Here is a 23,457-nt window from a genome sequence, read left to right as displayed (position 1 = left end):
ACTTTGGAAAAGATGATGGTACGTCGGATTAAGTGGCACGTACTGCCGACGCTAAATCCGGCCCAATTCGGATTTATGCCACAGCGAAGCACTGAAGATGCCCTCTTTGCCTTGGTCGAGCACATTAGAGCTGAAGTCAGGGCAAAGAGGGTAGTTTTGATGGTGTCTCTAGACATAGAGGGGGCATTCGACAGCGCCTGGTGGCCAGCTATTAAACACCAGCTGGCCGCCAGGAAGTGCCCGGGGAACCTATACTCCACCGTGTGCAGCTACCTCAACGACCGGGAGGTCATTATTCGATACGCGGGCGCCGAATGCGTATGGCCCACGACCAAAGGGTGCGTTCAGGGATCGATTGGGGGGCCCATATTCTGGAACCTCCTGATCGATCCGTTGCTGGGCGCCCTCGAGGAAGAGGGCCTGCGCGTGCAAGCCTTCGCCGACGACGTAGTGCTCGTCTTCTCGGGCTCCTCTCCGGAGACTATCGCGCGGACCGCTAACTCCGTCCTCCGGCGGGTCTACGACTGGGGCTTGGACAACAAGCTGCGATTTGCTCCACACAAAACCAACGCCATGGTGATCACCAAAAAACTGAAACTAACACCAATTCAGATCACCATGGGCGGCGAAAGCATAAAGATGGTCACTGAAACCAAGATCCTGGGTCTTATAATTGACCACAGGTTGTCTTTTAAGCCGCACGTCATTGACGTTTGCCGAAAGGCAACGGCCATCTATGGCCAATTGTCAAGGGCGGCTAAGACAACCTGGGGTCTGAACCCAGAGGTGGTCAGGACCATCTACATCGCCGCTGTGGAGCCAATCGTACTATACGCTTCAAGCGTCTGGGTCCCAGCCGTAGATCAAGTCGGAGTGCGGAAGTTGCTGGACGCAGTTCAGCGCGGGTTCGCGCGGAAGATCGGCCGGGCCTACAAAACCGCCAGTTTGAGTGCGACGCTGATCCTGTCAGGTATCTTGCCACTCGACCTGAGAATCCGAGAGGCAGCAGAACTGTACCGCTATAAAAGGGGCGAGGACATTGATGGTATGGCAGACAGGAAGGCTGAACAGCGGGTTAGCTTCCTGGATGCTCCCCATCCAGCCCTCGCTCCTGAGGTAGAATTCTGTTGCCTCGAGGAGACACAGGCCGAAACCGGCGTGGTAGAAGTGCAGGATGACCAAGGAGAAGGAGAGGGTTATCTGCAGGTCTACACCGACGGCAGCAAGATACAGGGCAGGGTTGGAGCCGGAATTTCATACAGGCGGCGAGGCCTGGAAGTCAGAGCAAGAAAACTCAAATTAGAGAATTATTGCTCTGTCTTCCAAGCCGAAATGTGCGCTATTTCGAAGGCTATCGAGGACATCTTGAAGATGCCCGATATGAAGGTCGAGATCCTTAGTGACTCCAGGTCGTCGCTGGAGCTGCTAAGGGATCGATCTTCGTTCCACCCGATAGCCTTCGAAATTAAAAACCTTATCCAGCGGGCCCGAAATATGGGTAAAACCATTCGGTTCCGCTGGGTTCGGGCGCATGTAGGTATTGAGGGGAACGAGAGGGCTGACCACTTGGCGAAGGACGCGGCGCTCCGTTCGAAGTTGAGGTCTGCATACGATGGAGTGCCGGTTTCCACTCTTCGCCGCAACATCCGGGGCAGGACCCTTGAGGTCTGGCAGGAGCGCTACACCGCGGGTCAAACTGCAAGTGTTACAAAAGCGTTCCTGCCAGACGTCAAGGTGTCTTATAAGCTGATACGGGAGGAGCCCTTCTCCGCTTTTATGGCCCAGGTCATCACGGGCCACGGCGGTTTCGCAGCGTATCTCCACCGGTTTGGCCTGAAGGATAGCCCAGTGTGTATATGCGACGGTCAAACGGACGAAAGCGCATTGCACCTGGTGCTCGACTGCCCTAGGTTTGGCCGGTGGAGGTTCGACTTGGAACTGCAGAGCGGAGTGGCTGTACTAGAGGCAAACCTATCCCACCTTATAACGCGACCCACTAGGCAGCTGTTCGAGTCGTTCTGCCATAAAATCCTAGCGGATGTGCTGCCTAGGAACGGCAGCAATATTAATATTAAGCAGCTTAAATTATAATTATATTAGTTTCGTGTTTTGTCTTATATTTATAATTAGTATGGAATAGGCTGTATAGTGTAAATAAGGTATACATTGTACAAAAGCCACAATAGAGTGTTAGGTCAATTTATGTAATTTTATTATTAGAAGTAGCATTAATTGTATAAAACGGTTCCCTATGCATAAGCATAGGGGCTGTTATACAACCTTAGCCTTTAAGTAGACGTGCCTAGAATAAGATAGTATTAAGTAATTAAAACTGTAAATATTTCATGTAATAGCAAATAGGTATTAGATTCATAAGTGATAATGAAAGAATATGTTGAGTAGGTAAACTCGTAGCTGTAAGATCATATGTTTAGTAAATAAGGAAAAATTTAAAAAATAATATTGTTAGTTTGTAAGCGATAAAATAAATAAAAACTTAATAAATTAGTAACCCACCCACAACCCCTACCGATCAATGGGAGGGAGAAAGTAGAGTCTTAGTTGTTCCTCGGCCCTGGAGCGAAAGCTGCCAGGGAGGTAGGCCTACTAGGAAAAAAAAAAAAAAAAAAAAAAAAAAAAAAAAAAAAAAAAAAAAAAAAAAAACCTAACCTAACCTAACCTAACCTAACCTAACCTAACCTAACCTAACCTAACCTAACCTAACCTAACCTAACCTAACCTAACCTAACCTAACCTAACCTAACCTTTTTTTTTTTTTTTTTTTTTTTTTTTTTAACGAGGAGGAAATACATTTACGTACTACCCCTGTGCACTATGTGGCACAGGGAGTGTGGGACTCAACCACTTAGACCATCTTCTACGTAGCTAGAAGTTGGCCAAGTTTGGTAATACCCACTAAAACCTCCTCGAAAGCAGAGAGTTCCCCTTTTTGAGAGGTTCTCCGGGATCTTTGCAGGGCATTTCACCGGAGAACCTCGGGGAAGAAGCCATCAGTGGCCCTCTACTGGCTGCTAGGGGCTGGGGTTGAGAGGTCTTCTTGGACCCCTCTCCCCCTCCTGCCCCGCCCTGCTGCCCTCTGAAGGGCAACTGATGCCCTCTCTCTGATTCTTTCGGCTTCCTCCTTCTGTAGCATTACGTGCTCACAGAAGGAGGAAGCCGCCTTCCAGGACTCCTCGCTGTCCAGCATGCTCTTGACCATGCCAGGCAGCGAGAGGTCCTGGCCGATCACTGTCCTCAGGTCTTGACGCCTCGTTTCCCACGCGGCGCAATTCCGGAGGGTGTGATCGGCCGTATCCTCCTCGGTGTCATCACAGTGATGACACCGAGGCGAGACCTCCTTCCTCACAACCCGGCACAGATATCGTCCAAAGCAGCCATGGCCCGACAACACCTGTGCCAGGCGGAAGGAGATCTCTCCCTTTCGTCTTTTCTTCCAGTCACTTAGGACTGGAAGAATGGCGCCTATAGTGCGCGCGCCCACTTGGGAGGACTCAAGTTCCTCCCGCCACTGCCGCATAATGGCAGCGTCAGCCGCGCGCCTTATAGACGCCTCGCGCTCCCTCCACATTTCGCCGCCCATTTCCGCCTTAAGGCGATATAGGGCGGCGCTCATGCGAGCCTCCAAGGCCCAGGGCGGAGTGCCCGCAATAACGCAGGCCGCATCAAATGATACCGTCCGATAGCACCTGGCTATGCGGTTCGCTATCACTCGCTGCGGCCTGCGGAGGAGTGACCCATTGCCTTTTCTGTTTAAGGCATCTGCCCAGATGGGGGCCCCATACAGAGCCATGCTCTTCAGGACCCCGCTATACAGCCTCCTGACGCTTTGGGACGGCCCCCCCGCGTTTGGTAATAAACGCGCGAGAGCTCCAGCCGCCCCAACCAATCTCTCTCCGAGGTGCCTGAAGTGCGCCTCAAAGCCCCAACGGCCATCCAGCACAAGGCCTAGGTACCTCATGCAGGGGGCCACCGGGACACGCACTCCGTTCACCTCGATGAAAGCGCCAGGAGGTGGGCCCCTCCTTGGGCCGTGGAACAGGATGGCGTCCGTTTTACTTAACGCCACCCTGAGCCCCAACAGCCTGATCCGCTCGACAACAAGGGAGGTCCCGACCGAGGCCAGTAAGGCTGCCTCCCCAAAGGACCCCCCTTGGGCCACCACCAGGGTGTCGTCTGCATAGCAGAAGATGCGCATCTTGGGTAGAAGCGCACCTCGCAACACCCAGTCGTAACCCATGTTCCAGAGGAGCGGACCCAGCACCGACCCTTGCGGGACTCCGCACTCTACGGGACGCCGCCTCATCCTCCCGTCTCCCGCCACGTAGGCCACCCGGCGCCCAACCAGGTAGTCCTTCACTATTCGGCGCAAGTACCAGGGCACCTCGAAGAAGTCGAGTGCCTCAGCAATTACGCCGAACGGGAGACTGTTGAAGGCGTTGGCTATGTCCAGGGAGACCGCCAACGCCCTCTCACCATCCGCCACCACACTCTCAACATGAGCCCTCAGCTCAGTGAGGGCGTCAAGCGTCGAGCGGCCCTTCCTAAAACCGAACTGGTGTTCGGACAAGTCCGGGCCCTCGGCAGAGAGGTGGCGACTTAGGCGTGAGGCCACTATCCATTCCAGCAGCTTCCCAACCTCATCCAGGAGGACTATAGGTCGGTAAGCCGCTGGAGAATCATTTGGCCTACCCTCCTTTTTGATGAGGCATAGGCGTCCCTCCTTCCATACTTCCGGGAACCGCCCGACATTAAGACATTTGTCGAACAGTCCCCGGAGTTCCCCCTCGACATGTGGGAAGGCCAGGGCCAGGACACGGCCGTGGATACCGTCCGGGCCCGGAGCCTTCCTCCTTGTCTTGAGGCGATCAAGGCAGAGGCCCAGTTCCACATCTGTCACGCCCTGGACCTCCCCTGTCGCCTCTTCCATAACCTCCCGCTCCCGCATCCTGGGCGGGATCAGGTCCACTGCGGCGGGGAAGAGCCCCGCGACCACTTCCTCTACAAGCGCTGGCTCCAAGACCTCCGTGAGCGGAGCCCCCCCACCCTTCAACTTGTTTCGAGCTGAATGGTAAGGGCGCCCCCACGGGTCCCTCTCCAGGCTATCGAGAAGGTCCTCATAAGCCTTCTCTTTAGCCTGCCTGATCGCAGACTGGAGAGCCCTCTTTCGGTCATAATATACCGTTCGAAGGCCCTCCATCATTTCAGGCGTGTCGCCTCTCCGACGCCGACTCCGCAAATAGGCCCTACGGGCCCCTATGCTTTCGGTGCGGAGGACGGCTAGCTCCTGTGACCACCAGAAAACAGCCGTCCTGCGCGGGGCCCTCTTCCAACGTGGCATCGAAGAGTCTGAGAGGGACTTCATCGCCCTCTTAAAGTCAAGAGCCAGCGCTTCCACGTCATTCGTCATAGCTGGGCCTCCGGGCCTGAGCCACGATCTTATGATCGCCGCCTCCTCGGCCAATTCCCGATCAAGGTGACTAATCACCCATCTCGGGAAGGCCGAGTTCACCCCCTCCGGTGGGACACCAGGAGCCGGGCAACAGCTAGATGTGAGGACCCCCAGTCGGATGTACCTATGGTCCGACAGGGTCTCCACATCCTCCACCACCCGCCAGCCAGTGACCCTGCACGACGCCTCAGGGGAGGCGAGGGTAATGTCAACTATCGATGCCCCCTGAGGCCTCACGCACGTCGCTACTCCCCCGGTGTTTAGAACGACGAGGCCCAGCTCAGCCGCCCATGCCACCAAGGGAGCACCCCGCACTCAACCTAACCTAACCTAACCTAACCTAACCTAACCTAACCTAACCTAACCTAACCTAACCTAACCTAACCTAACCTAACCTAACCTAACCTAACCTAACCTAACCTAACCTAACCTAACCTAACCTAACCTAACCTAACCTAACCTAACCTAACCTAACCTAACCTAACCTAACCTAACCTAACCTAACCTAACCTAACCTAACCTAACCTAACCTAACCTAACCTAACCTAACCTAACCTAACCTAACCTAACCTAACCTAACCTAACCTAACCTAACCTAACCTAACCTAACCTAACCTAACCTAACCTAACCTAACCTAACCTAACCTAACCTAACCTAACCTAACCTAACCTAACCTAACCTAACCTAACCTAACCTAACCTAACCTAACCTAACCTAACCTAACCTAACCTAACCTAACCTTTTTTTTTTTTTTTTTTTTTTAACGAGGAGGAAATACATTTACGTACTACCCCTGTGCACTATGTGGCACAGGGAGTGTGGGACTCAACCACTTAGACTATCTTCTACGTAGCTAGAAGTTGGCCAAGTTTGGTAATACCCACTAAAACCTCCTCGAAAGCAGAGAGTTCCCCTTTTTGAGAGGTTCTCCGGGATCTTTGCAGGGCATTTCACCGGAGAACCTCGGGGAAGAGGCCATCAGTGGCCCTCTACTGGCTGCTAGGGGCTGGGGTTGATAGGTCTTCTTGGACCCCTCTCCCCCTCCTGCCCCGCCCTGCTGCCCTCTGAAGGGCAACTGATGCCCTCTCTCTGTTTCTTTCGGCTTCCTCCTTCTGTAGCATTACGTGCTCGCAGAAGGAGGAAGCCGCCTTCCAGGACTCCTCGCTGTCCAGCATGCTCTTGACCATGCCAGGCAGCGAGAGGTCCTGGCCGATCACTGTCCTCAGGTCTTGACGCCTCGTTTCCCACGCGGCGCAAATCCGGAGGGTGTGATCGGCCGTATCCTCCTCGGTGTCATCACAGTGATGACACCGAGGCGATACCTCCTTCCTCACAACCCGGCACAGATATCGTCCAAAGCAGCCATGGCCCGACAACACCTGTGCCAGGCGGAAGGAGATCTCTCCCTTTCGTCTTTTCTTCCAGTCACTTAGGACTGGAAGAATGGCGCCTATAGTGCGCGCGCCCACTTGGGAGGACTCAAGTTCCTCCTGCCACTGCCGCATAATGGCAGCGTCAGCCGCGCGCCTTATAGACGCCTCGCGCTCCCTCCAAATTTCGCCGCCCATTTCCGCCTTAAGGCGATATAGGGCGGCGCTCATGCGAGCCTCCAAGGCCCAGGGCGGAGTGCCCGCAATAACGCAAGCCGCATCAAATGATACCGTCCGGTAGCACCTGGCTATGCGGTTCGCTATCACTCGCTGCGGCCTGCGGAGGAGTGACCCATTGCCTTTTCTGTTTAAGGCATCTGCCCAGATGGGGGCCCCATACAGAGCCATGCTCTTCAGGACCCCACTATACAGCCTCCTGACGCTTTGGGACGGCCCCCCCGCGTTTGGTAATAAACGCGCGAGAGCTCCAGCCGCCCCAATCAATCTCTCTCCGAGGTGCCTGAAGTGCGCCTCAAAGCCCCAACGGCCATCCAGCACAAGGCCTAGGTACCTCATGCAGGGGGCCACCGGGACACGCACTCCGTTCACCTCGATGAAAGCGCCAGGGGGTGGGCCCCTCCTTGGGCCGTGGAACAGGATGGCGTCCGTTTTACTTAACGCCACCCTGAGCCCCAACAGCCTGATCCGCTCGACAACAAGGGAGGTCCCGACCGAGGCCAGTAAGGCTGCCTCCCCAAAGGACCCCCCTTGGGCCACCACCAGGGTGTCGTCTGCATAGCAGAAGATGCGCATGTTGGGTAGAAGCGCACCTCGCAACACCCAGTCGTAACCCATGTTCCAGAGGAGCGGACCCAGCACCGACCCTTGCGGGACTCCGCACTCTACGGGACGCCGCCTCATCCTCCCGTCTCCCGCCACGTAGGCCACCCGGCGCCCAACCAGGTAGTCCTTCACTATTCGGCGCAAGTACCAGGGCACCTCGAAGAAGTCGAGTGCCTCAGCAATTACGCCGAACGGGAGACTGTTGAAGGCGTTGGCTATGTCCAAGGAGACCGCCAACGCCCTCTCACCATCCGCCACCACACTCTCAACATGAGCCCTCAGTCCAGTGAGGGCGTCAAGCGTCGAGCGGCCCTTCCTAAAACCGAACTGGTGTTCGGACAAGTCCGGGCCCTCGGCAGAGAGGTGGCGACTTAGGCGTGAGGCCACTATCCATTCCAGCAGCTTCCCAACCTCATCCAGCAGGACTATAGGTCGGTAAGCCGCTGGAGAATCATTTGGCCTACCCTCCTTTTTGATGAGGCATAGGCGTCCCTCCTTCCATACTTCCGGGAACCGCCCGACATTAAGACATTTGTCGAACAGTCCCCGGAGTTCCCCCGTGACATATCCACGGATTCGTCTCGCGACAGAGATTCCAACGATACGGTTCTTGTGAAAATCAGATTAAAAAAAGTGACTAATAGTGACAAAAAACTGCTCCTTAAAAGTGAAAAGTGAGTGCGCCGCCGAAATAAGATCGACAACCCCCCTTTTTACTAGTGCTAAAAGTTGCGCCCCGTTGGGCGGCACATTTTGACCCCACGCTTGGAAATTTCCAGCAAAGGGGAAAGGTACCATCCGCAAGATAGTGCAGCACGGCGTGACCTGAGGTGCTAGAAGACTCAACTGCCTCCATCTGATAGTGCTCGACAAGCTGAACCTAGACACGTATCACAAGTTTAGCTCCGAAAAACCAGGAGACCCCTGCGGCCAGTTTTGCAAAAGCGTAACTTTGCAAAGACCAGAACTCCAGGACTCCTGCAGCTGTACCAGCGACAACCCGGGAAATCGTAGCCACCAGCACACCCTACACATAGTAATTTTTTGGAAATTTTTATACTTTAATTTAAAATTTTGTACGTGTTACCAAGTTAACCTCCCGCGTTAACAACCGCACAATTAAGTTGGTAATTTCCTCTTTCCTTAATTTCCGCTTGTTTTTCCACAAAATTTAATAAGTCCCGTCTGGACAACCATCTCCTGATCTATAATCACTTTTTAAATTTTCAAAATACCTATCTAATTTCTCCAAATCTTACTTACTAAATCCAAATTTCACAAAACACGAAGGATTAACTTGGTACACCCTCGGGCCTGAACCCCAATATACTGGTTTATTATTATAATTAAAATAGTTAGTTTAAGCTCTCACCTTTCAAGAGACACCTAATTTAAATTTTTTGGACAACTTTAAGGGGTCCAAATAAGTCTCCAAAGTGAACGGAAATTGTTCTAAAAATAGAACATTCCACAAAGAAGCGGCTAAGGGTGACACGTTTTAGTGAACACAATAATATTAAAATTGAATTATTTTTAAGCATAACCTACACACAGACGGACTGACAAAATTGTAAAAAATTGCATTATATAGAATAACTCAGGAGTCCCTGGACTTAGACCACCCGAGTTTGAGCTTAAGCTGCTCCTCTCTTCAAGAGGTACATATTGCAATCTGCAGATTCACCCTTTGACCCCCCCCCTTCCCCTTAGGGTCTAACTTAAGTACCGTTGGTCTTACACCCCCCGAGTTTGGTCTCAAACTGCCTGTCTCATTGAGAGGAACAGTTTGGCTCCGACGGATTTCCCCCACGACCCCCCCCCCCTGAAATACCAACAAATTATTTTTAATACTTCCATAGGCCGTCCCCCGAAACCTCCCCCCCCCCTCCCCCATTTTCGACCTCACCCCCTCTAGGGCTAACTTTGGCCCCTGTGCTCCCAGACCCACCAAGTTTGGGCTTAAACGAACCCTCTCATTGAGAGGAACAGTTTGGCCCCTACGGATTTTCCCTCAGACCTCCCCCTCCCTCAAAATCCCAAAAAACCCCAAACACACTTCCATAGGCCGACTCCCGAAACCTTCCCCCCCCCCCCCCTAATTTTCGACCTCACCCCCTCAGTGGCTAACTTTGGCCCCTGTGCTCCCAGACCCCCCAAGTTTGGGCTCAAACGAACCCTCTCATCGAGAGGAACAGTTTGGCCCCGACGGATTTCCCCCACGACCCCCCCCCCCCTTTAAAAAAAACCAACAAAATTATTTTAATATCTCCATAGGCCGTCCCCCGAAACCTCCCCCCCCCCCCTCCGCAATTTCGACCTCACCCCCTCTAGGGCTAACTTTGGCCCCTGTGCTTCCAGACCCCCCCAGTTTGGGCTCAAACGAACCCTCTCATCAAGAGGAACAGTTTGGCCCCGACGGATTTTCCCTCAGACCTCCTCCCCCCTCTAAAACCACTAAACATAATTTTCAAATAAATCAGCTAAAAAACTTATTTTAAAAATATACAACCCCGAAATATGTTGAGGACCCCCAAAAAAGCTTCCCCAGTAGGAGAGAGAGACTCCCTAAAGATGCAAGATAAGGCTGAGCCTTCACAGGGAAATAATGTCAGACAAAGCATCGGTGATAGTGAACCGGCAATACAAATAGAGACCATGAGCACCTCTCAAATAAATAAAACGTTTACAATCGATATAACACCCCAAAAGCGAGAAAGCAGCAAAAATTCTGAAAGAATAAAGGAAGCAATTGCATGTGTACAAAAAGGGAAAACTGTCTTAAACAACTCGGGCAACTTAAAAAGGGAATACAAAACAGACCTTCTTCAAATTTTAGAGCGCCTCCTTAAGTTAGTGAAGGAAGTAGATTCGGTGAAGATAGCCAAAAAGAGCGGGAGTGAGGACGAAAACAAGGAGGAAGAGAAAATACAGAAAACAGAACCAAAAATTGATGACATACTGATGAAAATTCAAGAACAATCGAAAATTATTAAGGAAAACGGAGAGAAACTGGACCATCTCAAAGAATACATAGAGAGGAGGACATACGCAAATGTAGTGGCTGCACCCAGTAAACGACTCCCTGAACAGGCAGCATTGCATTCGGTCATCGTTACCTCAAATGACGAAACGGAAACAGGAGAAGACGTTTTGAGTCGAATAAGGAAGGCTGTAAATGCAAAGGAAGGAGGGGTAGCCGTAGAACGTGTTAAGAAAGCAAAAGACAGGAAAATCATAATAGGATGCAAAACAGAAGAAGAGCGAATGAAAATAAAAGAAAGGATTAACAAAACAGGGGAAATGAAAGCAGAAGACATCAAAAATAAGGATCCTCTGATAATACTTAAAGACGTTTTAAATTATAACAATGACGAGGAGGTTCTGCGCGCGCTGAAAAACCAAAACAAAGGTATATTCAACGGACTTGACAATGAAGAACAAAGAATGCAGTTGGCCTATAAAAAACGCACTAGAAACGCACTGACTAGTCATCTTATCATTAGAGTTTCTCCGAAAATTTGGAAGCGCCTGGTCGAAGCCGAGGTAGTACACATAGATCTGCAGCGAGTAAGGGTCGTGGACCAATCACCGTTAGTCCAATGCTCTATGTGTTTGGGCTACGGTCATGGTCGAAGATTCTGTAAAGAAACGCAAGAGAAATGCAGCCACTGCGGAGGCGACCACATAAAAAGCAAGTGTGAACATTGGATTACCGCAGACGCACCATCATGCATAAATTGTGTTACAGCCAAAGCGGATAAGGTCAACCACAATGCCTTCAGTAATGAGTGCCCGATAAGGAAAAAGTGGGATGCTCTAGCCAGGGCCACCATAGCCTACTGCTAAGGTTGTTCCAGGCGCACAAATAAGATATAAACCGTACGTCGTAGCACAAGCCAATCTCCAGCGCAAGCAACTCGCCACCGATGAAATGATTATTGAGGCCATTAAAACAAAGATGGCATTCGCGATGATTCAGGAGCCATACGTGGGCGGCTTGGGCAAAATGAGGCATTATAATGGCGTAAGGATTTTCCAATGCGCGGATCAAAACCACGGTGTTGTGAAAGCGGCCATTGCAGTATTCGACGATAATATTGAGGTTACCCAATACCCGGAGTTCACGAATCACAACATTGTTGTTCTAAAAATGAAGACTAAAGCGTGGGAGTTCACAGTAGCCTCATTTTATTTCGAACCTAAACCAAAACCTATAGAACCATATCTAGAACAACTTAAACGAATTTGCGAAAAATTTGGCCGAAATATGATCATCGGCGGCGACGCGAACGCAAAGAGCCTATGGTGGGGTAGCGCTGAAGTGGATACAAGGGGCAACGAATTGGCTGGGACACTGGAGGAAATGGGCTTACAGGTACTCAACGACGGCGATACCCCAACGTACGACACCGTCCGCGGTGGAAGATCTTACACCAGCAGCGTAGACATCACAGCGTGCACACAAGACCTGTGGAATAGAATTGAGGGTTGGAGAGTCGACACACAGCTAACGAGTTCTGACCACAACACAATAATATTTAAAATAACACTTACCAAATCTAAAGGCAGTACCATAAACAGGACCACTCGGAAGTTCAACAGCAAAAAAGCAAACTGGACCCGATTCCACGAGAAAGTTGACCAATTGCTTAAAGAAAATGAAATTAATATACATGAAATTAATAAAATTAACACAACAATACAACTAGAACGAATAATAGAAAAACACACGAAAGTAATAATTGATGCGAGTAATGACAGTATACCACTAAAAACAAATAAAACCGCACCCGCCTTTCCATGGTGGAATGAAGAACTCGCCAGACTGAAGTCAGAAGCGCTCACCAAGAGGCGCAGAATCCGATTCGCAGCACAGGTCCGAAGGGAAAAAGTCGTAGGAGAGTACCTGGAAGCAAAGGAAAGATACGAAGAAACGGCACAACAACACCGAATTGACAGCTGGAAGCAGTTTTGCATGAAACAGGATAGAGAGGGGCTCTGGGAGGGAATTTACAGAGTCATCAAAAAAGTAGAAAAAAGAGAAGAAGACCTACCACTTAAAAAAGAAGGCAAATATCTAGACCAAACAGAATCCGCGCAGTTGTTAGCCACAACATTTTTCCCGGTAGATGACGAAACCATTGAAAATGAAGATCACAGAAGCACAAGGATACAGGCTGCGCAAGTAAACACATCAGATGACAACGAATATTATGACCCACTGTTTACACGGACAGAACTTGCAGTAGCCACAATGAGTTTCAATCCCAAAAAAGCCCCAGGATCTGACGGACTAACAGCAGACATATGTCAACATGCCATAAATCATGACCCCGAAATCTTCCTCGCACTAGCAAACAGATGTCTGCAATTAAGCTACTTCCCAGTCATATGGAAAAAGGCAACGATAGTAGCTCTCAGGAAACCCGGGAAGGAAAACTATACAGAGCCCAAATCCTACAGACCGATTGGACTTCTGCCAATAATGGGTAAGATTCTGGAAAAGATGACAGTAAACAGACTGAAATGGCACATTCTACCCCGATTAAGTGAACATCAGTATGGATTTATGCCCCAAAAAAGCACAGAGGACTCTCTCTATATCCTAATCAACCAAATAAGATCAAAGCTAGCGCAACACAAAATAATCACAATAGTATCACTAGACATAGAGGGAGCCTTTGACAGCGCGTGGTGGCCGGCAATCAGAGTCCGTCTTGCCGAAGAAAAGTGCCCAATCAATCTAAGACGCATAATTGACAGTTATTTACAGAATAGACAGGTGAATGTAAGATACGGGGGGCAAGAAGTCACGAGATCAACAAACAAGGGATGCGTGCAAGGATCGATTGGAGGCCCTATTTTGTGGAACTTGCTCTTGGATCCGCTTCTTAAGGAACTACAACGAAACGGTCACTATTGCCAAGCTTTTGCAGACGATGTCGTTCTCTTATTCGATGGAGATACCGCTAGTCAAATCCAAGGCCATGCTAATGCCGCTCTCGAATTAGTGCGGGCGTGGGGTGTCAGGAACAAGTTAAAATTTGCCCCGCAAAAAACTAAAGCGATGATTTTTACCAACAAACTCAAATACGATACCCCACGTCTACACATTGGAGGGATCGACATTTGCATGGTTAAGGAAGTCAAAATCTTAGGACTCACAATAGACAATAAACTCACTTTCAATAGTCATGTCGGAAATATATGTAAAAAAGCCTTAATCTTCTATAAAAAATTAGCAAAAACAGCCCGAATAAGTTGGGGACTTCATCCAGAAATAATAAGGACCATCTATATAGCAGTAGTAGAACCAGTCATCTTATATGCCGCAGGTGCGTGGGCGGAAGCAGCAGATAAAATCTGCGTTCAAAAGAACCTAAACGCTGTACAAAGAGGCTTCGCGCAAAAGTTGTGCAAGGCATACCGGACCGTTTCCCTCAATGCAGCGCTGGTGCTGGCTGGGATACTCCCCCTAGACCTACGGATTCACGAAGCAGCCGTTCTGTATAGGGCAAAGAGGGGTGTACCCCAGCCAGCACTCTGCGACAGGGAGGTAGAGCGGAGGGAGCCCTACACAAATCTTTCTCACCCAGCGGAACGTATGAGCCTGAAGTTCGTTTGCCTAGAAAATCAAAATGAGGTTGAAGCAAATAAACACCAACAAGTGCGCATATTTACGGATGGCAGCAAAATAGCAGACAAAGTCGGAGCAGCACTGTCCGAATGGAGTGACGACAATGAAATCAAAAGTAAAAAATTTAAGCTGTCATCCTACTGCACAGTATATCAGGCCGAGCTTTTTGCCATACGCGAAGCTATGAGAGAAATAGAGAGGAACCCGGGAAGCACCTTCGGGATATACAGTGACTCAAGATCAGCACTTGAGACTATCACCAGTCACCACACTACCCATCCTCTAGCCATAGAAATAAAGAAATACATATACACTTTGCAAAAACACAACAAATCAGTTTCCTTTTTCTGGGTCAAAGCTCATGCAGGGCTACTGGAAAATGAGCGTGCTGACCAGCTAGCAAAAGAGGCAACTAATTCAAAAAAGAAACCTGAATACGACCTCTGCCCAGTTTCATTTGTTAGGCGACAAATACGATTAGAGTCGCTTGAAAAATGGAACTGGAGATATAAAAACAGTGACACTGCAGGCACGACGAGAATGTTCTTCCCGGATGCAATAATTGCATATAAAGTTATTAGAAAAATAGAGACGACTGGAGTTTTAACCCAGACACTAACGGGTCACGGTGGGTTCGCTGCATATTTGCATAGATTCAAGTGTAAAGAGAACCCATCATGCCCATGCGAACCCGGAAAGGCTGAAAGCGTTGAACACGTCCTACTGGAGTGTCCAATTCACGCTAAAGAAAGATATGAGACGGAACAAAAACTAGAGATAGATATAAATTCAGAAAATGTTAGTATTTTAATTAGCAATAAGAAATATCAGTGTATATTTATAGAGTTTTGTAAAAGCATAGTCAATAAAGTAATAAAAAGAAATAAAACTAGTTAAGTATTAATAGAAAACATGTAAATAACGATAAGTTTAAGTTATATAATATCAGAAATATTAAGTTAAGTTTAAAAGTAATGTACTAGATTGTAAGACAAAATATTAAAAAAAAAAAAAAAAAAAAAAAAAAAAAAAAATTATATATAAAGATAAAAAGAAAGATATGAAAATGCTACACTACAAAGGAAAGATATAAAAAGAAAGATATTGAAAAAAAAAAAAAAAAAAAAAAAAAAAAAAAAAAAAAAAAAAAAAAACAGATAAGTTAAGTAGTTAAGTTGATATACTGTCAGACGTTGTAAGATGAGTTCATTAAAATTTATGTATTAGATTATAAGAAACAAAATAGAATAAGTCCAAATGTAAATATACAAGGATAAGACATTGTCAATAATTGAAGTTTGTACTACAAAGATAATAAAGATACCGAAGGGCCCCGATACTAACATCGGGGGTTTAGCTCGCGGGCCGGGACATGAAAGCTCCCGGACAGAAAAAAAAAAAAAAAAAAAAAAAAAAAAAAAAAAAAAAAAAAAAAAAAAAAAACCTAACCTAACCTAACCTAACCTAACCTAACCTAACCTAACCTAACCTAACCTAACCTAACCTAACCTAACCTAACCTAACCTAACCTAACCTAACCTAACCTAACCTAACCTAACCTAACCTAACCTAACCTAACCTAACCTAACCTAACCTAACCTAACCTAACCTAACCTAACCTAACCTAACCTAACCTAACCTAACCTAACCTAACCTAACCTAACCTAACCTAACCTAACCTAACCTAACCTAACCTAACCTAACCTAACCTAACCTAACCTAACCTCAGTCTCTTTCGCACCTCTGACGAGTACGCAGTAAATTCGAGTCGCTCCGCAATCGTAAAATATAATTATTGGTATTTTTGTTGCAAATCTATTAGTGTGGCATATCAAAAGACGCGTCTCGCGACGGCGGATCTAGCAATATAAATATTTCTAAAATCCAAGTGAACAAAGTGACAAAAAAGTGTAAAAAACTTTAAATTGTGTAAAAAAGTGGTGTTAAAGTGCGAACGCTGCCTTAACAAGATCTTTTCCCCATCTTTTTCTTGATTGCGCGCGGTGCGCCTCATTGAGCTGCACATTTTGAGCCATATTCCAGATTTTTTCGAGCACGGATTCGGGAGATATCCGGGAAAAAGGAAAAAAGGGCGTGGCACGAGGTATGTGATACCGTTGTTGCCCCCATAAGTGCGATACACCGTCAGACGCGCCGTGAAAAGCTCATTACAGCGACACATCGTGCGCTCAGATCAAGCTTGGGGAAAAAAAGTTATACAAGTAAAACATTAATAACCGTCAAAAGGCAGCGTTCAAACGTAAATAACTAGAAAACCAAAGCGGTAACCTATACTTTTCATTTTATTGGACGATAGGTCTCATTGAGACGTATCTTTGGACACCTCATCCAGATTTTTCCGGCCACTGGTGGCGATTTTATCGCCAATTTTCAGTGAAACCACGCGGCACGAGGTCGGGGATCCAGCAGGAGCAGCTCAGCGCGCGCTACGTCGTTGGAAAGCTCCTAAGACAAGGAATAAGCCGCCGCTTCGAACAGCACGATCGGACACCTCCAGGCGACACCAGCCCGCCGGGAAGATTTGGATTGAAAATCCGGGATATCTCGGGAACGGTGCGTCCTAGCTCATTTTTAACCCCAGGCCTGGATATACACAGTGTGTATATCTGGTCCTTTTCCTTTTAAAGCCCTCTACCAAACCCTTTTTTCAAAATTTCAAAATTCCAGTTTTTATAAATTATCCCAAAATTTTGCTAACTTTTGAAATTTTCAAATTCCTAATAATTTATATCTTTTAAACAGTGCCTTCGTTTGCAAATTTGACACCGGATTCTTTTATAGTATACACATTAGCATCTAGTAAAATTAAAAAACACCATAAATCCCACTTAACAATCACCCCCCCCCACCCACCCCCCATATTCCTTTTGACACCGTTCCCAGATTAGTTAGATCTAGGTAGATAAATTATAATAGTATATATATTTAAGGTTTTTATAATTATTTTGTAATTGGTTATAATATTTAGCTGCCGTTCCCCCAGCACCATGTCGTCGACATACAATCCAAAATCGACTCGAACACTCCGGAACACCGACCGCGAAACGATCTCCGCGGCGACCGCGAAAAGGCCATCTTCGGACCCCGGAAGGGTCAAAACAGTACCTTGCCGTCGTATCGAGGCTGGGGAGGGTTCCACCTTCTCCGGGAGCGAGTTTGGGGCGGGATCGGGATCTAGGCAATCCGAAAGCGGCACCCTGGCACAGGCGCTCCAAAGGGAGGCGGATGCAGCTTTTCGCACCCCGCCATCTGGAGGAAGGCGTGGTAGCATTGGGGAGCCCGAGAGTCCGACCGCGACCCTTCTAAAGACCGCGAACGGGGTATTCCAGCGTGCCAAGGAGGAACTAGAAAAGTCTGGGAACCTGAAAGGCTCCATAAGAGCAACTGTTATGGATGGCCTCAATTTTCTTTACGAGGCCACCCTTCAGGTTAACAGTGCGCGGCGCGATGTCCTTCTGCAGGTCGAGCAACTGCAACGTAGACATGCGGAGGACATCGCTAGGAGGGAGTCCAACCATATGGAGCAGATGCTTCTGCTGACGGAGCGGCTTGAGAAATCAGATGTGGGGGGGCAAACGGCGGAGTTGCGCAAAGAACTGGAGGCACTCCGCCGAGTTGTCGAATTCGACGTAATAGCGGAGATGAATAAGATAAATCTCCCCCCCCACCCGCTGCGAAAATGGGCTCCCTTCTGGAAGAGCTGAAGACGATGCACAAAGATGCTGTCAAGATGCTGGAAGAGGTGCGCGATCTGGGAGCAAAAACGTCAAAGCTCCTAGAGGAGCCCGCAAGGGCCCAGGCACCGCCTTCTTACGCGGCGATGGCCGCGAAGGCACCGGCCAAGTCCGGTCATTCGATTGTGGTGACCAGTGAGTCACCGGAAGATTCCAGTGACAATGTGGTCACCAAAATAAGAAAGGCCGTCGACCCAACAAAAACCGGTGCCAAAGTGGACAGCGTCCGCATGGTACGTAACCGGAAGGTGGTGCTAACTTGCGGCACACGAGGTGAAGTGGAGGCCGTTAAGACTCGGCTAGGGGCCAATCCAGGGCTCAAAGTCCAAGAGGCGAGAGGGAAAAACCCGATGATAATCATCAGGGATGTCCTCTCTTGCCTCAAGGATGAGGAGGTCCTTGCGGCCCTTAGGGCCCAGAACAAGGAGCTCTTTGAAGGCCTCCACAAAGACCAACAAACGACGGAGGCATGCTTCCGTCGAAGGTGCCGCAATCCGCACCTTATGCATCTTGTCTTGCGCGTGGCCCCTCCGCTGTGGCGCCGCATGGTCGGCGGGGGGTCTGTCCACCTCGATCTAAAACGATCAAGGGTGGAGGATTTCTCGCCGCTCATCCAGTGTTCGAAGTGTTTAGCCTTCGGACACGGGCGGCGCCACTGCAAAGAGTCTTCGGACCTTTGCAGCCACTGCGGGGGGCCACACGTGAGAGCAGAATGCCCCGACTATGTCACGGGAGAACCGCCCAGCTGTGTCAACTGTCGACACGCTAAGCTGGACAAGACGGATCACGGTGCATTTAGCGGCGACTGTCCGGTGAGGCGGAAATGGGATGCCATTGCCCGCCTCGGTGTGAGTTACTGCTGAGGGCACCGCGGTCATAAATCCAGGTGGTCGCGGGCCCAGGGATGCTGCTTCGAGGCACATGATACAGGTAAACCTGCAGCGGAAGCGATTGGCAACCGATGAACTGATGGCGGAAGCTGTCAGTCAGAAGGTGAGCCTGGCACTGCTGCAGGAACCCTACACAGGTAATCAAGGTGCCTTGAAGCGGTATCCGGGGGTCCGCGTCTTTCAGATGGACCATGGGATTAGTAAGACCAATCCCGCAAAGGCCGCAATAGCGGTCTTTGATAAAAACCTCCAGGTTAGGTGTGACCCGAGCCTCCAGTCGGAGAACATAGTGGCAATTACCATAGAGTTCTCCGATTGGACACTTGGAATAGTGTCCGCCTACCTGGAAGGGGACAAACCCCTGGATCCATACCTGGAACGTCTGTCCAGCGTCCGATCCAAGTTGGGAACCTTGAGTGTTGTGATCGGAGGGGATTTCAATGCGTGGAGCCCATGGTGGGGAAGCGCAGACGAGGACCACCGGGGAGCCGAATTGGCAGGATACTTCGACGACAACCAGCTGCACATCCTCAACACCGGTACCGAACCAACATTTCAAGTGGTTCGGGGAGGTCGGCTCTGTACAAGCAGAGTCGACATTACGGTGTGCAGCCGAAGTATCTTGTCAAGGATGGAGTCCTGGAAGGTGGACCCCGACATGGTCAGTTCCGATCATAACGCTCTAAGGATAGGACTCCGCGCTGGCCGTGCAAAAGCACCCGGCCCAGCACCAACCACTCGGATATATAATACACGCAAGGCAGACTGGGATAAGTTCCGAAAGGAACTAATCTTACAGCTCCAAAAGCGCCAGATCCGAGTGGAAAGAGTGTCGGCCGTAACCGCCCCCGAGGACATCGAAAACGTTGTCATCGAGTATCAGGAGGCGGTTCGCCAAGCGTGTGAGACCGCAATCCCAAAGCTGAAGCGAATGCTGAAATATGAACCTCCGTGGATGACCTCCGAACTTCGGGCCCTGAAGCGCGATGCGGTTACTAAGAAGAATCGCATCCGCTGCGCGGCCCCAATTAGGAGGGATTTCGTCGTCCGCCAGTATCTCGACGCCCGGGAAAAGTATGAGTCTGCCGCACAAGCGGCACAGACCCATAGCTGGAAGGAGTACTGCACCGCGCAAACAGGCGAAAGCCTGTGGGACGGCATCTACAGAGTCCTCCGTCAAACCTCGAAAAAGCAAGAAGATAAACTTCTTGTGAGGGACGGAGTGACTCTTGATCCCAAGCAAAGTGCAGAACTCCTTGCAGCTACGTTCTTCCCGGACGATAGAGTGGAGGACGACTCTCCCGTACATTCCGCAATAAGGAGAGAGGCGGACCGCCCTCTGCGCGAGTTATCCTGCACAGAGGACGATCCGCCCTTCACCCTTGCGGAACTCAGGGAGGCGGTTCACGATTTCAGCGCTCGTAAAGCGCCTGGATCGGATGCGTTCACAGCTGACATCAGTGCCAAGAGCATTGAAGCAGATGAGCGGCTCTTCTTAGAGATAGCCAACAGGTGCCTCGCTGTGGGATACTTCCCGAAGCCGTGGAAGCGTGCGGCGGTCGTGACACTTCCCAAACCGGGAAAATCCGACTACCATCATCCAAAGTCTTACCGTCCGATTGGACTTTTGTCAGTCCACGGTAAGACTTTGGAAAAGATGATGGTGCGTCGGATTAAGTGGCACGTACTGCCGACGCTAAATCCGGCCCAATTCGGATTTATGCCACAGCGAAGCACTGAAGATGCCCTCTTTGCCTTGGTCGAGCACATCAGAGCTGAGGTCAGGGCAAAGAGGGTAGTTTTGATGGTGTCTCTAGACATAGAGGGGGCATTCGACAGCGTGGTGGCCAGCTATTAAACACCAGCTGGCCGCCAGGAAGTGCCCGGGAAACCTATACTCCACCGTATGCAGCTACCTCAACGACCGGGAGGTCATTATTCGATACGCGGGCGCCGAATGCGTAAGGCCCACGACCAAAGGGTGCGTTCAGGGATCGATTGGGGGGCCCATATTCTGGAACCTCCTGATTGATCCGTTGCTGGGCGCCCTCGAGGAAGAGGGCCTGCGCGTGCAAGCCTTCGCCGACGACGTAGTGCTCGTCTTCTCGGGCTCCTCTCCGGAGACTATCGCGCGGGCCGCTAACTCCGTCCTCCGGCGGGTCTACGACTGGGGCTTGGACAACAAGCTGCGATTTGCTCCACACAAAACCAACGCCATGGTGATCACCAAAAAACTGAAACTAACACCAATTCAGATCACCATGGGCGGCGAAAGCATAAAGATGGTCACTGAAACCAAGATCCTGGGTCTTATAATTGACCACAGGTTGTCTTTTAAGCCGCACGTCATTGACGTTTGCCGAAAGGCAACGGCCATCTATGGCCAATTGTCAAGGGCGGCTAAGACAACCTGGGGTCTGAACCCAGAGGTGGTCAGGACCATCTACATCGCCGCTGTGGAGCCAATCGTACTATACGCTTCAAGCGTCTGGGTCCCAGCCGTAGATCAAGTCGGAGTGCGGAAGTTGCTGGACGCAGTTCAGCGTGGGTTCGCGCGGAAGATCAGCCGGGCCTACAAAACCGCCAGTTTGAGTGCGACGCTGATCCTGTCAGGTATCCTGCCACTCGACCTGAGAATCCGAGAGGCAGCAGAACTGTACCGCTATAAAAGGGGCGAGGACATTGATGGTATGGCAGACAGGAAGGCTGAACAGCGGGTTAGCTTCCTGGATGCTCCCCATCCAGCCCTCGCTCCTGAGGTAGAATTCTGTTGCCTCGAGGAGACACAGGCCGAAACCGGCGTGGTAGAAGTGCAGGGTGACCAAGGAGAAGGAGAGGGTTATCTGCAGGTCTACACCGACGGCAGCAAGATACAGGGCAGGGTTGGAGCCGGAATTTCATACAGGCGGCGAGGCCTGGAAGTCAGAGCAAGAAAACTCAAATTAGAGAATTATTGCTCTGTCTTCCAAGCCGAAATGTGCGCTATTTCGAAGGCTATCGAGGACATCTTGAAGATGCCCGATATGAAGGTCGAGATCCTTAGTGACTCCAGGTCGTCGCTGGAGCTGCTAAGGGATCGATCTTCGTTCCACCCGATAGCCTTCGAAATTAAAAACCTTATCCGGCGGGCCCGAAATATGGGTAAAACCATTCGGTTCCGCTGGGTTCGGGCGCATGTAGGTATTGAGGGGAACGAGAGGGCTGACCACTTGGCGAAGGACGCGGCGCTCCATTCGAAGTTGAGGTCTGCATACGATGGAGTGCCGGTCTCCACTCTTCGCCGCAACATCCGAGGCAGGACCCTTGGCGTCTGGCAGGAGCGCTACACCGCGGGTCAAACTGCAAGTGTTACAAAAGCGTTCCTGCCAGACGTAAAGGTGTCTTATAAGCTGGTACGGGAGGAGCCCTTCTCCGCTTTTATGGCCCAGGTCATTACAGGCCACGGCGGTTTCGCAGCGTATCTCCACCGGTTTGGCCTGAAGGATAGCCCAGTGTGTATATGCGACGGTCAAACGGACGAAAGCGCATTGCACCTGGTGCTCGACTGCCCTAGGTTTGGCCGGTGGAGGTTCGACTTGGAACTGCAGAGCGGAGTGGCAGTACTAGAGGCAAACCTACCCCATCTCATAACGCGACCCACTAGGCAGCTGTTCCAGTCGTTCTGCTATAAAATCCTAGCGGATGTGCTGCCTAGGAACGGCAGCAATATTAATATTAAGCAGCTTAAATTATAATTATATTAGTTTTGTGTTCTTTTTCTTTTCTTTTCTCTTATATTTATATTTAGTATTGAATAGGCTGTATAATGTAAATAATGTATACATTATACAAAAGCCACAATAAAGTGTTAGGTTAAACTTATGTAAATTTATTATTAGAAGTAGCATTAATTGTATAAAACGGTTCCCTATGCATAAGCATAGGGGCTGTTATACAACCTTAGCCTTTAAGTAGACGTGCCTAGAATAAGATAGTATTAAGTAATTAAAACTGTAAATATTTCATATAATAGCAGATAGGTATTAGAAATAATATTGTTAGTTTGTAAGCGATAAAATAAATAAAAACTTAATAAATTAGTAACCCACCCACAACCCCTACCGATCAATGGGAGGGAGAAAGTAGAGTCTTAGTAGTTCCTCGGCCCTGGAGCGAAAGCTGCCAGGGTGGTAGGCCTACTAGGAAAAAAAAAAAAAAAAAAAAAAAAAAAAAAAAAAAAAAAAAAAAAAAAAAAACCTAACCTAACCTAACCTAACCTAACCTAACCTAACCTAACCTAACCTAACCTAACCAAAAGTATGAAAAAGAAGCTAGAGATGCACAGACTGCAAGTTGGAAGGAGTTTTGCACCCAGCAGGAAAAAGAAACGATGTGGGACAAACTAAATAGAATCATCAGAAAAACGGAAAAAAGGAAGGAAGACCTACCACTACGGGTAGATGGAAAGTTCAGAGACGAAAGAGAGTCCGCCGAAATACTGGCTAGAACATT

The 23,457-nt window shown here is 49.5% G+C and overlaps 1 protein-coding gene across 1 annotated transcript; it reads left to right on the top strand.

Moving 5' to 3' along the window:
* The first annotated feature begins 978 nt into the window (after positions 1-978).
* On the top strand, positions 979-22,985 carry LOC126966114 (uncharacterized). The gene is made up of 3 exons (XM_050809988.1): positions 979-1,925; positions 22,535-22,609; positions 22,982-22,985. Exons 1-3 carry the CDS (start codon positions 1,048-1,050, stop codon positions 22,983-22,985), a joined length of 957 nt encoding a protein of 318 aa, XP_050665945.1. The 5' UTR covers positions 979-1,047.
* Positions 22,986-23,457: the final 472 nt, after the last annotated feature.

The sequence above is a fragment of the Leptidea sinapis genome, chromosome 9, assembly GCF_905404315.1.
Source record: "Leptidea sinapis chromosome 9, ilLepSina1.1, whole genome shotgun sequence".
Taxonomy (NCBI): Eukaryota; Metazoa; Arthropoda; class Insecta; order Lepidoptera; family Pieridae; genus Leptidea; species Leptidea sinapis.
Note: the sequence above shows the minus strand (reverse complement) of the source record. Positions and strands in the feature narration are given on the sequence as shown.

Bases quoted from the DNA above. Each gene is read 5' to 3' on its own strand.
- LOC126966114 (XM_050809988.1), top strand. From the start codon at position 1,048: ATGGCAGACAGGAAGGCTGAACAGCGGGTTAGCTTCCTGGATGCTCCC. The intron at 1,926-22,534 runs GTTCGACTTGGA...TGGCCGGTGGAG, and splicing joins CCTAGGTTTGGCCGGTGGAG to GTTCGACTTGGAACTGCAGA.